Here is a 12,558-nt window from a genome sequence, read left to right as displayed (position 1 = left end):
ACCTCCCGCAGTGGGATTCGAACCCGTGATGTAAGGATCAATTCCTTAGTCTGCGACTTTAGAGCATACGCTCTAACCACTGCGTCATGCGGGTGAAAATTCAAAACGTTAAAACTTTTTAAGATTAAATCTTTTATTTTCTAAAACCCAGGTTTCGGGACCTCCCTAGCCTTGGAAACCTCAATCACTGGTCATGAGGTACTATCCTTGCCCCGTCTGACACTAGGAATGCCCAGCACCCTTGCCTCACTAAAAATTTGAGCCTAGTTACGGCCTTGGACAGACAGACCCAAATTAAAATCTCCCACTGTCGGTGAAAGCGGGAAAAAATTATGTTTGGAAAAAAGTGGGTATACCAAGTATACCTGTACTTGGATCTGTTAGATAAAAAAAATACTACAGCTATTGAATCTATTTCTAATACCATGAGGGAATATTAATTGTTCTGGCAACTCCGACGATAGTTTTGAAAATGGGATCTTTTATGCCCAAGTAATCAAAGATTGGAGGGGTTATAGCTTTTGCTCCGCCCATCTGTTTGTCTACAAAAACTTTAACCTTGACCATATATTTGAGTGGGTTGGGTAATGGCTTTGATATTTCAGAGGTGTATCCTTTCTTCGGGTACCACTGATTTGACCTTGAAGTTTAACTCACATTTACCAAAAATTTCCGAACTTTAACCTTGATCATAACTATTTAATAGTTGGTGCAAGGGCTTTCACACTTCTTGCACATGTGTATTCAACGAGACACGACCTTTCAATGGGTTTAAAAATACGTGGCCTTGGAGTCTCAGTGACCCACTTTAAACGAGGCCCATGGGCCACATCGCTCATCTGATTAAATGTCGTCATGATGTTTCATCAGATATTAAGATCTACGCTGCCCCCAGCTAAAAACTGTAACATCGAACACAACTTTTGAGCTGTTAGAACTATGACTTTCAAAGGTGTATTCTTTGTGACAAGAACTTTCTTTAGATAACAACAATTTTTTACCTTGGAGTTTTGTATTTAACAAACTTAAACCTTCGCCATCAGCTGCCATCCGTGTTTCACAATCACAAACACGTTTTTTAGTTAATTTTTCAAACGTACAGATTGCATTATACCAATGCTATTAAACTTTTCCCGATTCAGCCCTGAACCACTGCATATACAAGATAGATTTTTGTGCTCCCGGAATTGAAGACTCGGGGATATAGCTTTTGACATAAATAATATCCATCTGTCTGAATGGACACAAATTGTTTACCTTACGATTGGCTGCCCCAGCTACTGCTTTTCATATTTCATGCATGTATTCCTTTAAACCTTTCAATTGGGTATCAAAATATCTTACCTCTTTACCTTTGAATTTGACCTACTACTTTACCACTGTACAGTTGGTTCTACAGCTTTCATACATCACATTTGCATTCATTGTAACATTAGACTTTTCTTGAGACGTATTTTTTCACGTTTGACCTTGACCTAAGAGTTCAACCAAAAGTTTGGCAATTACTTTGTATACGTATGTATATAGCACAAGGGTTTTCATATTACACAGCAGTATTCCTAAAATACTTACACAACAGGTTCTTTTAGATATCAGAATTTGAACTCTTCACTTTGACCAACTTTGTCCTTCAGTTTGAACTTTTGGACAGTTTGTGCAACCGCTTTTACTTTTCATGTGCATTTCTTGTGACTAGACTATCCCCTGGGTACCATCTTTTTTTTTTTTTTACCCTGACTAACTTTTGAAAGGTTGGTGCTCCTTTTTTCAGAGAGATTTACAAAGGGGCGAGGGGGTCAGTGTTTCATGAACACATCTTGTTTTTATCATGATATATACACAAATGATATGTACAATACAAATCAATTGCACATATTTTTTTACTGGTATATCATTTATCATAAAATCATTACATATGTACACTGCTTCAAGGTATATTGCACATTTGATTTATGAATATAGTTTTGGATTCTTGTGATTTTTGGAAATTGGTCATTTCTGTATAAAATAAGCAAAAATGGCACTTCTCACAATGTGATTTTTAAAATTACCAGTAGATTGACACTGAAGTAGTTTCAGTTATCTGTCACACCAATAATCTTCCCATTCTTCTCATGAAAATCTATTCTTTTCAAATGATTGCAATATTAACTTTGCATTGTTTTTTCCCCCCATTCATTTAAAGAAATATATGTATATTTCTTAGTTAACTCATCTGCTTTTCAATGACATACATCTGCCACTGCTGCTGCTTATTCAAATTATACAGAATTTTAAGATGCTCATTCGAAGAGCTGTCATTCTGAAGTTTAGTTTCCAGCCACTTTACAAATTAAACATGCATATTGTGACAAAACACAGCAGTCTGAAAGTAATGAGCAAATTATGTCAATAATTTTATTGAAGGGTTTGCTAAATTATTAGATTTTCAAGAACTAAATAAGGAAAAAAAGAATTGGAGAAATCTTGCCCCCTTTTTTAACGGGCAAAGAAATTACATCAGTAGACTAGACTATAAAAATTTGTTCAAATTAAAATTTTAAAGCTAGAATGTTGTTTACATTTAAACAAATAAAATTTATAAACTTCGGAATCCCCTTATTTTTTTAATAGCTCCCCCACCCACTGAACCCCTCTGCATTCAGGAACAGCATATGGTGGGTCTGTCTCCCACTGCATTACTGCACAACCAGACCGCTACAGCACAATACTGCAACTGCACAGCACTACTGCAATACTGCTACTGCACAGCACAAGCAGTGACCTGCATACCAGCAGCTTACTTACTCCTACAGCACATGTGAAATAGAAGAAATAACATGTTAAAACCTTTACATCATACCTCAATATCCAAACTCACATCAATATTAAAACCATCAAAATAGACATTTATTTACATGACATGAAATGGAAAAGTTAAAATAGTAAATGATCCATAAAACATTTCATAGTCCAATGTTCAACACTAAATATAAATGATACCATTTTGCCACTTAATGAAATGATGAGTACATGTCTGATAAGTTTAGTGCAAATGATTTTGTGGCATGTATTAACCTTTTTTGCACAGGAGTTTGTCTAGAAAGAGAAACTGCACAAGTCTCAGTCGAGATGTAAAGTTTTCATGTTTTATAAGGTTGGTCCTCAGTCTTCCTCCCGCTGGCCTTCGTCGTTTCTGTCCGGAGAGCGGGATCCCGACTTGCTTCTTGATCGACTCCTGCTCGGGCTCTTGCTGTTACTCCTGCTCCTGGATCTTGATCTGCTGTATGATCTGCTTCTGGAACGTCTGTTCCTGCGCCTGGATCGGGAACTGGATCTCCGTCTGGATCTAGAACGAGATCTAGATCTTGACCTGTAAAACAAAGCAAGTAACATCAGTATGACTATGATCAGAAATGTTTATAGGGGGGGGGGGGGGGTATGCAACGAAATAGGACCATCTTGACCATCTAAGTTCTATCTTTCCCCGAATAGTATTTTTTCAAGATGAATCCAACATAATCGGCATACACAAATTCAAACATAAATTATGGTTGGTTAGTAGGAGAATGGTATCTCGACTCTCGTACCTGTATCTTGATCTGTAGCCACTACTGCGCCTTGGTGGTCCACGCCTGTACGGTTCACTTGGACGTCCATACCTCGCCATTTGTACCCTCAATTCCCGGCCGTCCATGATTGCGCCATCCATAGAGTCCAGTGCATCCTCGGCATCCCTTTTGTCATAGAACCTGACAAAGGCAAATCCCCTGCTCTCTCTTGTAAATCGGTCCCGCGGAATGTAAACATCACCTACATCTCCATACTTGTCAAATGCCCGTCGCAAGTCCTCTGGTGTTGTTCTGTATGTTAAATTGTCAACCTTCAATGAGGTCATGCCATCAATCTCTGGTGGGCCTCTTCCGTAGCTCATTTTTGAAACGATTTGTTAACGTAAAATGGCGACGTTCTTTCTCTCGGCGTGCTTGTGAACTACGCATGCGTGTTTAAATCTGTGTCAATATAATGCTTGAAAGAATTTTAGCTCACCTTCCAAGTTCACACAAGCACCTGCTAAGGACGCTCAGGTCCGAAAATTTTCCCGATTATGGAATTAAAAGCCGAGTAATGTTGCGATCGAAAAACCTAGAAATATCTTTGATGTAGAATAGTCAAGTTAGCGAAAATAGATTGTATGTTCGTTCACCCTAAAAAGTGTTCGCCCAAGACGCCATTCGCCCAAATTATTTCACATTGATATTTCAAAATTGAAATAAACATTTCATTTATTTTCAATCTTTTTATTAATTTTGGAGAAATAAGCATTAAAATTTTATTCAACATATGCAGTGATCGAATATGGAATAAAATAAATATTTTTACACCGGGATGGTATATATATTAATCGGTATGTCCTTTGTCCGTCTAGCTGTACATCCGTCCGTCCGTCCGTCTGTCATATATTTGACTAGAATATGCATTTCCTGAAGCATCGTCCCTTGGTGTCTTTCGTAGACTGGCAACCATTAACAGACCTTCATCTTATAATATATTTACAATATTTGCTCACCACCATGGTAAAATTGGTTTAATCTTTTTATTATGTACATTTTCTCTATTTTATGTGATATTATGCTTGTATCTGTGTTATGCCCCCAGTGGGACCTTGATTGGAAATAAATTCTATATAGGTTACGCTTTGGGGTACCAATCTCTTATCTGCAACTCTCATACCACTGTATGAAATTTGATGAAACTTTCTGTATTCACAGAATCTCTATTACATATTGCCATTGTCCATCTCCTATTTTACTTCTTGATCCGACACATATTTTGGGTTTATCACAGCAAAACATAGACACTGCCACTTTATACATATGGGAGGCGGGGGAATCATTTAGTGAGCTCATTGCTCACAGTACTTCTAGTTAGATTCAGATTCAGTATATATCCAAAAAGATTTGTCAAACAATTTTTTTCCTTATTTTAAATAATTTTTCCAATTACATTTTCGATGTAAAATTAGATCCCCAAACATGACCCCAACCTAACCTCAGGGGACATCCTGGGGCCGGGTGGGTGGGGTGGGGTAGACAGCGTTGACTATATAAATTGTTCGAATCATGTTTCCTGAGGGTAGGATATGGGATCAAATCAGAGAGTTTTGTTTTGAAATATATAAGAAACACCTACTCTTAAAAATTACTGGATCAGAAAGGAAAAGAAAATCGATGAAAGTTTCCTGAGCTATATATATAGTGCAGAGTGGGGTGAGACCACAGCAGAGAATCAGGGGGTTTCCTAGGGTGCAACATCAGTAGAGATTTTTTGTTAAAAATCCTCACTATCTCAAGAACAGCAATATCTGATTTAAACATTGCTTTGTACGGCGACCATCAGAACTTCGGAGCGTAATAAAGATCTGGTTTTAATTTATCAGATTGTCAAGAACAGCAATATGCGAATATATCACATACATGTATTTAAAATGAAGCATCCTCTAGTTGTGTAGATTCATTTTTAAATCATTGATCTTGTTTAGGGGGCAGGACCATAAAATACGATCAAAAAATTTAAAAGAAAAAATGGGGGGGGGTGATGCAGAACTTATTAAGTGACTCTGGTGAGCTTTGTGGCTCATGGGCCTCTGCTCTCTTTGCTTGTCACAAAGCCCTTAAATATTTTTCTGCACTCTAAATTTCTTTTTAAATCTACCCATATGATGCGATCTTAAGAAAACTGGTCGATTTGAAATATTCACAAGCACGTGATTCGGGACTTGTTGGCTCTTTATTTTATTATTTCCCGATCATGTGACATCGATGTAAACAAAAATGGCGGACGTTCGGCTGTACAATATTATTGTTTTAGGTGTTGCGTTTATGCTGTTATTTACCGCCTTCCAAACAGCTTCTATGGCAGAGGTAACTAAAATATTTTTTTTCTTGAGTTTCGTTTTTTATGTCACTTAATCGAGGTTTACTCTGCAATTGAAACACATTGAAAAGTCTCCGGAGGGTGTTCTGGTAGTCTCCTCATCACAGGGATTGAGGTTTCAAGAGAAAACTTTACTTTTCAACAATGACAATGTTGTCATGGGATGAAAAACTATGGCCACTAACAAAATGTTTTTTTTTCAATCGCGTTAAACTAGTGTCAGCATGACATAAAGTATATATCACAAATTTACACCCAGACCTACTATTTTCAACTTTTGAAATAAATTGCTGACCAGTATACCGTAAATCTGGAAATTTTTGCTGTAGATAAATTTTTAGCAAATTTGCGAGTTCATTGCATTCGCAAAAAATATTTTTTTTAAAAATAAATCACCAATAAGAAAATGTAAACAAAACAGTGGTCATTCGCAAAATTTTGAAACGTAAAAATTAATCAACGGCATTTTGACTCGAATTCGCAAAATAAAATCGACGTAAAAATTTCCAGATTTACGGTATATGGACAGAGTCAAGATGCATCAGTGTCTTAAGTAAAAGTTTTAAGAGCAAGTCCATTCCCAAGTAACTACTAGCCCTACCTGGATCAAACTAATGCATGGATAATGCATTTCGGGGTGGACATTACCAGACTTGCTTTGGAACAGGTTGCTGGATCTGACCTACATATTCCAGTTGAGTGACCATACAGGTTTAACTTTTTGGAGCAGTTCCATTCCCAAGTAACTATAAGCCCTAACTGGACTAAACTTGCATGGATGATGCATCTAGTAGGGATGGAGTACACTACCATACTTGCTTCGGATGCTGGATCTGACCTACATTTTCCAGATAAGTGACCAGATTAAAGTTTTTGGAGCAGGTCTTTTCCCAAGTAACTATAAGCCCTACCTGGATCAAACTTGCATGGGTAATGCACCTGGGGATGCATGGACACTACCAGACTTGCTTCAGATGATGAATCTGACCTACATTTTCATATGCGTAACCAGTGTAGTGTTTTTGAAGTAGCTCTTTAGTTTAATGGCCTGTTATGATTTAACTTGCATAGATAATACATTTAAGGATGGACAATAGAGACTTGCTTTGGATGCTGGATCTGACCTACATTTTCCAAATGAGTGACCAGGTAAAAGGTATATTGGTACAGGTCAATCCCCATTGAACTTTACGACCTTGTTAAAGAGAACTTGCATGAATATTGTTGTCAGGATGAATACTTACTATTAATTAAGAAAATATGATGTTAGATGTGCATTACTTAAACTGATAACATTTGTTGAGATGAGCTTCATACTCTTTGATTACTTATGTTTTAATCTTTGCCTCTGAGTCATGACATTTCTGTGCTCACATGCAATTTAAATCAGTCATAGAGGGCCCCTGGAAACCTTTCATATGAATTTTCATTTCCTGAGGTTTGTGTACATTCTATATTATTAAGTATACTAAACCGATAGCATTGGAACTAAATGTAAAAGTGTTGGCTTTTTTAAAGTTACAATTTTTACGTTTTTCTGTTATTATGATCATATTCTTTTTAAAGCAAAGTGTGCTGGCAAGTGAAAAGAAAAATACAAATGGAACTTTTACAGGAGATGGTTACACAAGGTCAGTGTTTAAGACTTTAAGTGACACATTATGTCATTGTTTCTATGATGGTGGAGAATTTTTTCTGAAGATCAACTCTCTTTTCCTCTGTTTTGCAGTTTGAGCATTATCTATGTAGTTTTCTCGGCAGCGAATTGGATTGCTCCGCCTATTGTAGCAGTTCTGGGTCCTAAGTTTACTATGTTTGTTGGCAGTATCCTCTATTTGTAAGTTTATTTGGAATTTATTCATTTACTATGCATTTTTCATGAAATAATATCTATTTTTGTAAATATTTTCCGTGTATTCAAAAACATTTTTTTAATAACAAACAAAGGGAATAATTTATGCTAAAAAGACACATGCAAAATAATTTGATAGATATTTCCTTATATTCTTATTCTGGAAACATTAGGAGTAAAATATAATTATGTATTATTTAAAATCTCTTTTTGACTTAATAGCAAAATGTGTACTGTTCAATTTGCACATGAATATGATATTACAAGAGTTACCCCCCATTTCCTCAAAAATAAATACATGTAGTCTACATGAAAATTATAAGCAGGAAATTTGAGTTATCTGTATTGATACGATTCTGGTAATCAGAAAGAAAAATCCAAGGCAAGAAATTCCTGTATTACTTTTCCTGACTTTGATTTTCTATTTGCAGCCTGTTTATCCTGTCGTTTCTGAAGCCCATGGTTTGGGCTTTGTATCTAGGATCAGTGCTTGTTGGTATAGGAGCTGCCAGTAAGTGAAAAATCCAGATGTACCGAATTTAACTCAAACTTTAACACTTTCTTAACATAAAAAGTTGAAAATAAGAATTTTTATGCCTCTGATTTGGAAAACATATTAATTCTGCATTGCATGAATATCATTTGAAAACGATGAAAATACAAAGATGTACTATTTTAAAATGTTTTGTGTTATAGTGATGGTTTGTAATTTCAGTTTTGTGGACAGCTCAAGGGAACTTTTTGACAATTAACTCTGACTCAGACACAGTGTCACGAAACAGCGGGATATTCTGGGCTCTCTTACAGTGCAGGTAATGGATAGGAAAAAATGATCTTTCAAAGAACATGGGTGAATAAGCCTGGAAAATTGCCTATGGTTTGATAAATTTCAATTATAACAAAATGTTATAAAATATCTACCCAGTACTTGATCTTAAAACACCAATGTTGTTTTCTCTTTCTACAGCTTGTTGTTTGGGAACATGTACAGTTATTTTGTACTGAAGGGCAGTACAAACATCACAGACTCAGAGAGGACCAAGCTTTTCATTGGTCTATCAGGGGCTGCTCTGCTGGGGGTCCTCTGTTTCCTTATTTTGAGGAAACCCATTTCCACAGATACTGAAAACCTAGTCAATTTGTCACCAAGGTAGGAACAATATCCCCAAATACCTGTAGTCAGGATCAATTGTAAAATTCTATGTTTACATTTGTCTCTTATACATACATGAATAGACCCTTTCAGATATTGGTCTTTATGGTTAATAGTGGTAAAAAAAATGGCAATGTCAGGCAATTATCTTTTTATCATGTGATAAAAACCTTAAAGGTTGTTTTATGTTGTATTGCAGTGACAGAGAAAAAAGAGAGAGTCCTCTACAGACAATAAGTAAATTTGATTTCTTAATTTTACAGAAATCCACATGTACCTTAAAGATCTGTATAAGTTATCTGCATAGAAGATTTACATACTACCTCTTTGCAATTTCATAGAAACTTTATATTTTTGTTATAATAATGTGTTTTTTTGTTGACATAAGTAAAATATACATGTACTACAGTTATATAAGCCCAATATGATATTAATTTCAGAAAGAGCTTTTCACTTACTTAGGACAAAGGAAATACTGCTGTTAAGTGTGGCCATTGCATACACAGGTACAATATACTATCATTTTTACAGTTACCATAACACATGTGAACTTTTCGCATTTTCAACCTTGGAAACACTGAGAAAATATCGGAAACTATCTGAGTAAAAATACAAAATCTGAAATTCTGGCCAGATAGTCATTACATTCCAACATTTTGACAGGCATTGAACTGACTTTCTTCAGTGGCGTGTTTGGAACCTGTGTATCTAACTGTGATTATATTCTGGCATTTTGGCAGGCATTGAATTGACTTTCTTCAGTGGGGTATATGGAACCTGTATATCTAACACCCAGCAATTTGGTCAGGATGCCAAGGGCCTCATAGGAATCTCTGGCATGTTCATAGGAGTAGGAGAAATACTCGGTAATATCTGATTAATAAACAGAACTAACTTTTTTTGTCACTTGAGTCACTATTGTGACCTGTTGCTGTCTGTTTTCACCAGCTGTTATCCATCATGTGATGGTCACTATTGAATATTTTTCAGCTTCTTTTCTAGAACAGTTCAACTCTTTGATGGTGGAGGTTGAAAAAATTTATTACCGGAGGACAAAGTATTATTGATACATCAAGATGTCTTATCACTGTAATTTTTTTGAAGAAAATATAAAACAAAATAAGTTTTGGTGAAATACCTTACTGAATATTCATTGAACTAGTCATTGAATAGAAGACAAGAGGAGCTAGTCCTATGACATTGCAGTTTGCTTTCTGCTAAGTCAACACTTCTAATTGAACTCAACCATTTCTTTCTTTTGGAAGCCCAGAAAATTATCTTTAAACATTCTAAATAAATCAGCCTACTATCTGAAGTGCAACACTCTACAATAAACTTTACTTTTGTGATCACATTTCCAATGCACTTTCTTACCTGAAGTTATAATAACTAGAATTTTTTTCTGTATTTTTCTAATCAGGTGGTGCAGCATTTGGATTAATGGGGAAGAGAACTAATAAATATGGCAGGGACCCGATTGTGTTGTTAGGTTTTCTGTCACACATGGCAGCTTTTTACCTCATCTTCATGAATCTTCCGAATGGTTCACCTAAGAATTCTGATGATTTATCAACATACATGACACCAAAGTAAGTTAAAGTTTAGGCAGCATTTTTCTAGCCTTGTCCACCCATCTATTTTATTATCATTAAATATTTACTGTACTACATAGGTACATGTATATACTCTTTGATTCTTGAAAAAATCATGTATGTTTTACAAATTATTTGAAATCAGTAATAAAGTGTTACATTTGAAGTACAAATGAATGGTTTTTGGACTGTACAAGTATCCTTTTGTTATATTATTTTTACAATAACACATGATAATTTCTGTTTTAGTCGATATGTAGCAATATTCTGTTCCTTTCTGCTTGGATTTGGTGATAGCAGTTTCAATACTCAGGTGAATATATAGTGCTGTTATGAATTCTAAATTTATGTGAATTTTCCATTGACCGTCTTTTGAATGCATTTTAGACATAATGTGCCAAATTTCCACCGTGGCTGCATATTTAATTTTTGATGTTATCAGTATGACTGGGTTATTATTTTATGAAGCTTTGTTTCTTTCCTCCACAGCTTTACTCAATCCTAGGATTCATGTTTCCAGAGGACAGTTCCCCAGCTTTTGCCTTATTTAAATTTGTGCAGGTAAGTTCTTATTGAAATTTTATTAGTACATTTTCATGGGCTGGCTGTACAAATGACTAAAACTTACCCTTAAGCTAAGTTTGACAATGTGGTCAATCTCAATTTAAAATGATAATTACTCTGCTGAAGATATTAGTTTAAATGAAATTGTTCGAGATTTCCATTTGTAAAATTTATTTTGGTGGTAAATTAGTATTGGTAACTCAGGTTATGAAACCTTGATAATTCAATTTCTTGAGGATGCTCTAAATTCTGCATACAACAGTAGGGCACATGCATTTGTTTACAGTATCTAGATATCATGCCTTTCTTCTTCAGTCTATAGCAGCGGCGGGGGCCTTTTACTACAGTGAGGTGCTATTACTCCACTACCAGCTGCTCATCCTGGCTCTGCTAGGTGTGTTGGGGACGCTGTCTTTCTGCGTGGTGGAATGGGGAGTCAGCAGGGCCTTCAGGATGGGTTATCAGACCATCTAAAACAGGTACTCATCTAAATACAGGTACTCATCTTAAAACAGGTACTCATCTTAAAATAGGTACTCTAGCCAGAAGCCTTTGGGTATCAAACATTATTTTTACACAATGAGACATGGTGACATTTAATATGTGACTTTGATACAAGCAAATATTCACTGTTAGCCTGTTAGTGGTACTGTAGCTAACAGTTTGTGTGTGTGTGTGTTCTTATATTATGAGACTAATAACAAATACTTCATACTCATACTGATTGATAACATCATAATGGAGAGATCAATAAATAGTTACAGAAGTTGTGGTTATATTTTTAGATGAGGTTTACCTGCGGAGAAGATTACCTGTGATATTATGTGGTCACATGACATGGTAACTTTAACCTGTGTCTCACAGTTCAGCTGAAAGAAACTGGTGCAATATACTAGATTACGCTACGGATGTGTTTATTTTTGTTTCTTAAATTTTGTATGAATGGTAGATTGTGAATGCCAAAATGTTGTTTTGACAGCTTCAGACTATTTATAATTGTTTGAAAATATTTCATTTTATGATTGAGAATTTTCTCTGAGAGAAATGAGGTTGTACTTATTTAGTGGCATCACTTGATTACAAAACATTTATGTTTGAATCATGGACATTAATAATTTTATAAGGGAAGTTAATTTGCATTTAAGAATTTTACATTACTATGCAGCTTTTAACATTTTTGATAAATATTTTGTTATCCATGTTAAATTCATGACAAATAAATAAATATTTTTGATTATCAAAATATAATTATGTTCTTTCATTTCATTATCCAGAGCCCAAGACTAACTTTATACCTCTTCAGCTTAATTTCACAAATGGTGAAAAATCAATGAGAATTGAGGATCTCAACTTATTACAAAGAGCTAGGTTCACTTTATGCATAAAAAGGCCCAGTAGATATACAATTTCATTGACTTAAACTTTAAGTTCCAATTTAAACATCAAGGTATAAAGTAGAGATTTGTTGCTTTCATTTTCTA

At 35.3% G+C, this 12,558-nt stretch overlaps 2 protein-coding genes across 4 annotated transcripts; one reads left to right on the top strand and one right to left on the bottom strand.

Annotated features, from left to right (window-relative positions):
• Positions 1-2,198: 2,198 nt before the first annotated feature.
• LOC134248539 (serine/arginine-rich splicing factor 2-like) lies at positions 2,199-3,995 on the bottom strand. 2 transcript variants are annotated; one of them, XR_009988070.1, is made up of 3 exons: positions 3,570-3,995; positions 3,058-3,352; positions 2,199-2,789 (listed from the first exon to the last, which is right to left on the bottom strand). XR_009988070.1 is itself a non-coding variant. In XM_062730937.1 (2 exons), the coding sequence occupies exons 1-2, from the start codon at positions 3,911-3,913 to the stop codon at positions 3,145-3,147; spliced, it is 552 nt and encodes a 183-aa protein (XP_062586921.1). In that variant the 5' UTR covers positions 3,914-3,995; the 3' UTR covers positions 2,864-3,144. The 2 variants fall into 2 exon arrangements, 1 of the variants encoding a protein (XP_062586921.1); XM_062730937.1 differs by lacking the exon at positions 2,199-2,789 and having other exon boundaries at positions 2,864-3,352.
• Positions 3,996-5,766: 1,771 nt separating this feature from the next.
• LOC134248554 (UNC93-like protein MFSD11) lies at positions 5,767-12,275 on the top strand. Of its 2 annotated transcripts, none has more exons than XM_062730968.1 (14): positions 5,767-5,903; positions 7,483-7,547; positions 7,646-7,753; positions 8,200-8,279; positions 8,484-8,580; positions 8,736-8,918; positions 9,121-9,158; positions 9,362-9,427; positions 9,662-9,787; positions 10,342-10,510; positions 10,763-10,826; positions 11,003-11,074; positions 11,393-11,556; positions 11,868-12,275. In XM_062730968.1, exons 1-13 carry the CDS (start codon positions 5,814-5,816, stop codon positions 11,549-11,551), a joined length of 1,317 nt encoding a protein of 438 aa, XP_062586952.1. In that variant the 5' UTR covers positions 5,767-5,813; the 3' UTR covers positions 11,552-11,556; positions 11,868-12,275. The 2 variants fall into 2 exon arrangements, with proteins under 2 accessions (XP_062586952.1, XP_062586951.1); XM_062730967.1 differs by having other exon boundaries at positions 11,863-12,274.
• Positions 12,276-12,558: the final 283 nt, after the last annotated feature.

Source organism: Saccostrea cucullata, unplaced genomic scaffold (genome assembly GCF_032062105.1).
Source record: "Saccostrea cucullata isolate Sc308-1 unplaced genomic scaffold, CSIRO_AGI_Scuc_v1 ctg55, whole genome shotgun sequence".
NCBI lineage: Eukaryota > Metazoa > Mollusca > Bivalvia > Ostreida > Ostreidae > Saccostrea > Saccostrea cuccullata.
The sequence above is the reverse complement of the archived record's forward strand: the minus strand, read 5'-3'. Positions and strand labels throughout refer to the sequence as shown.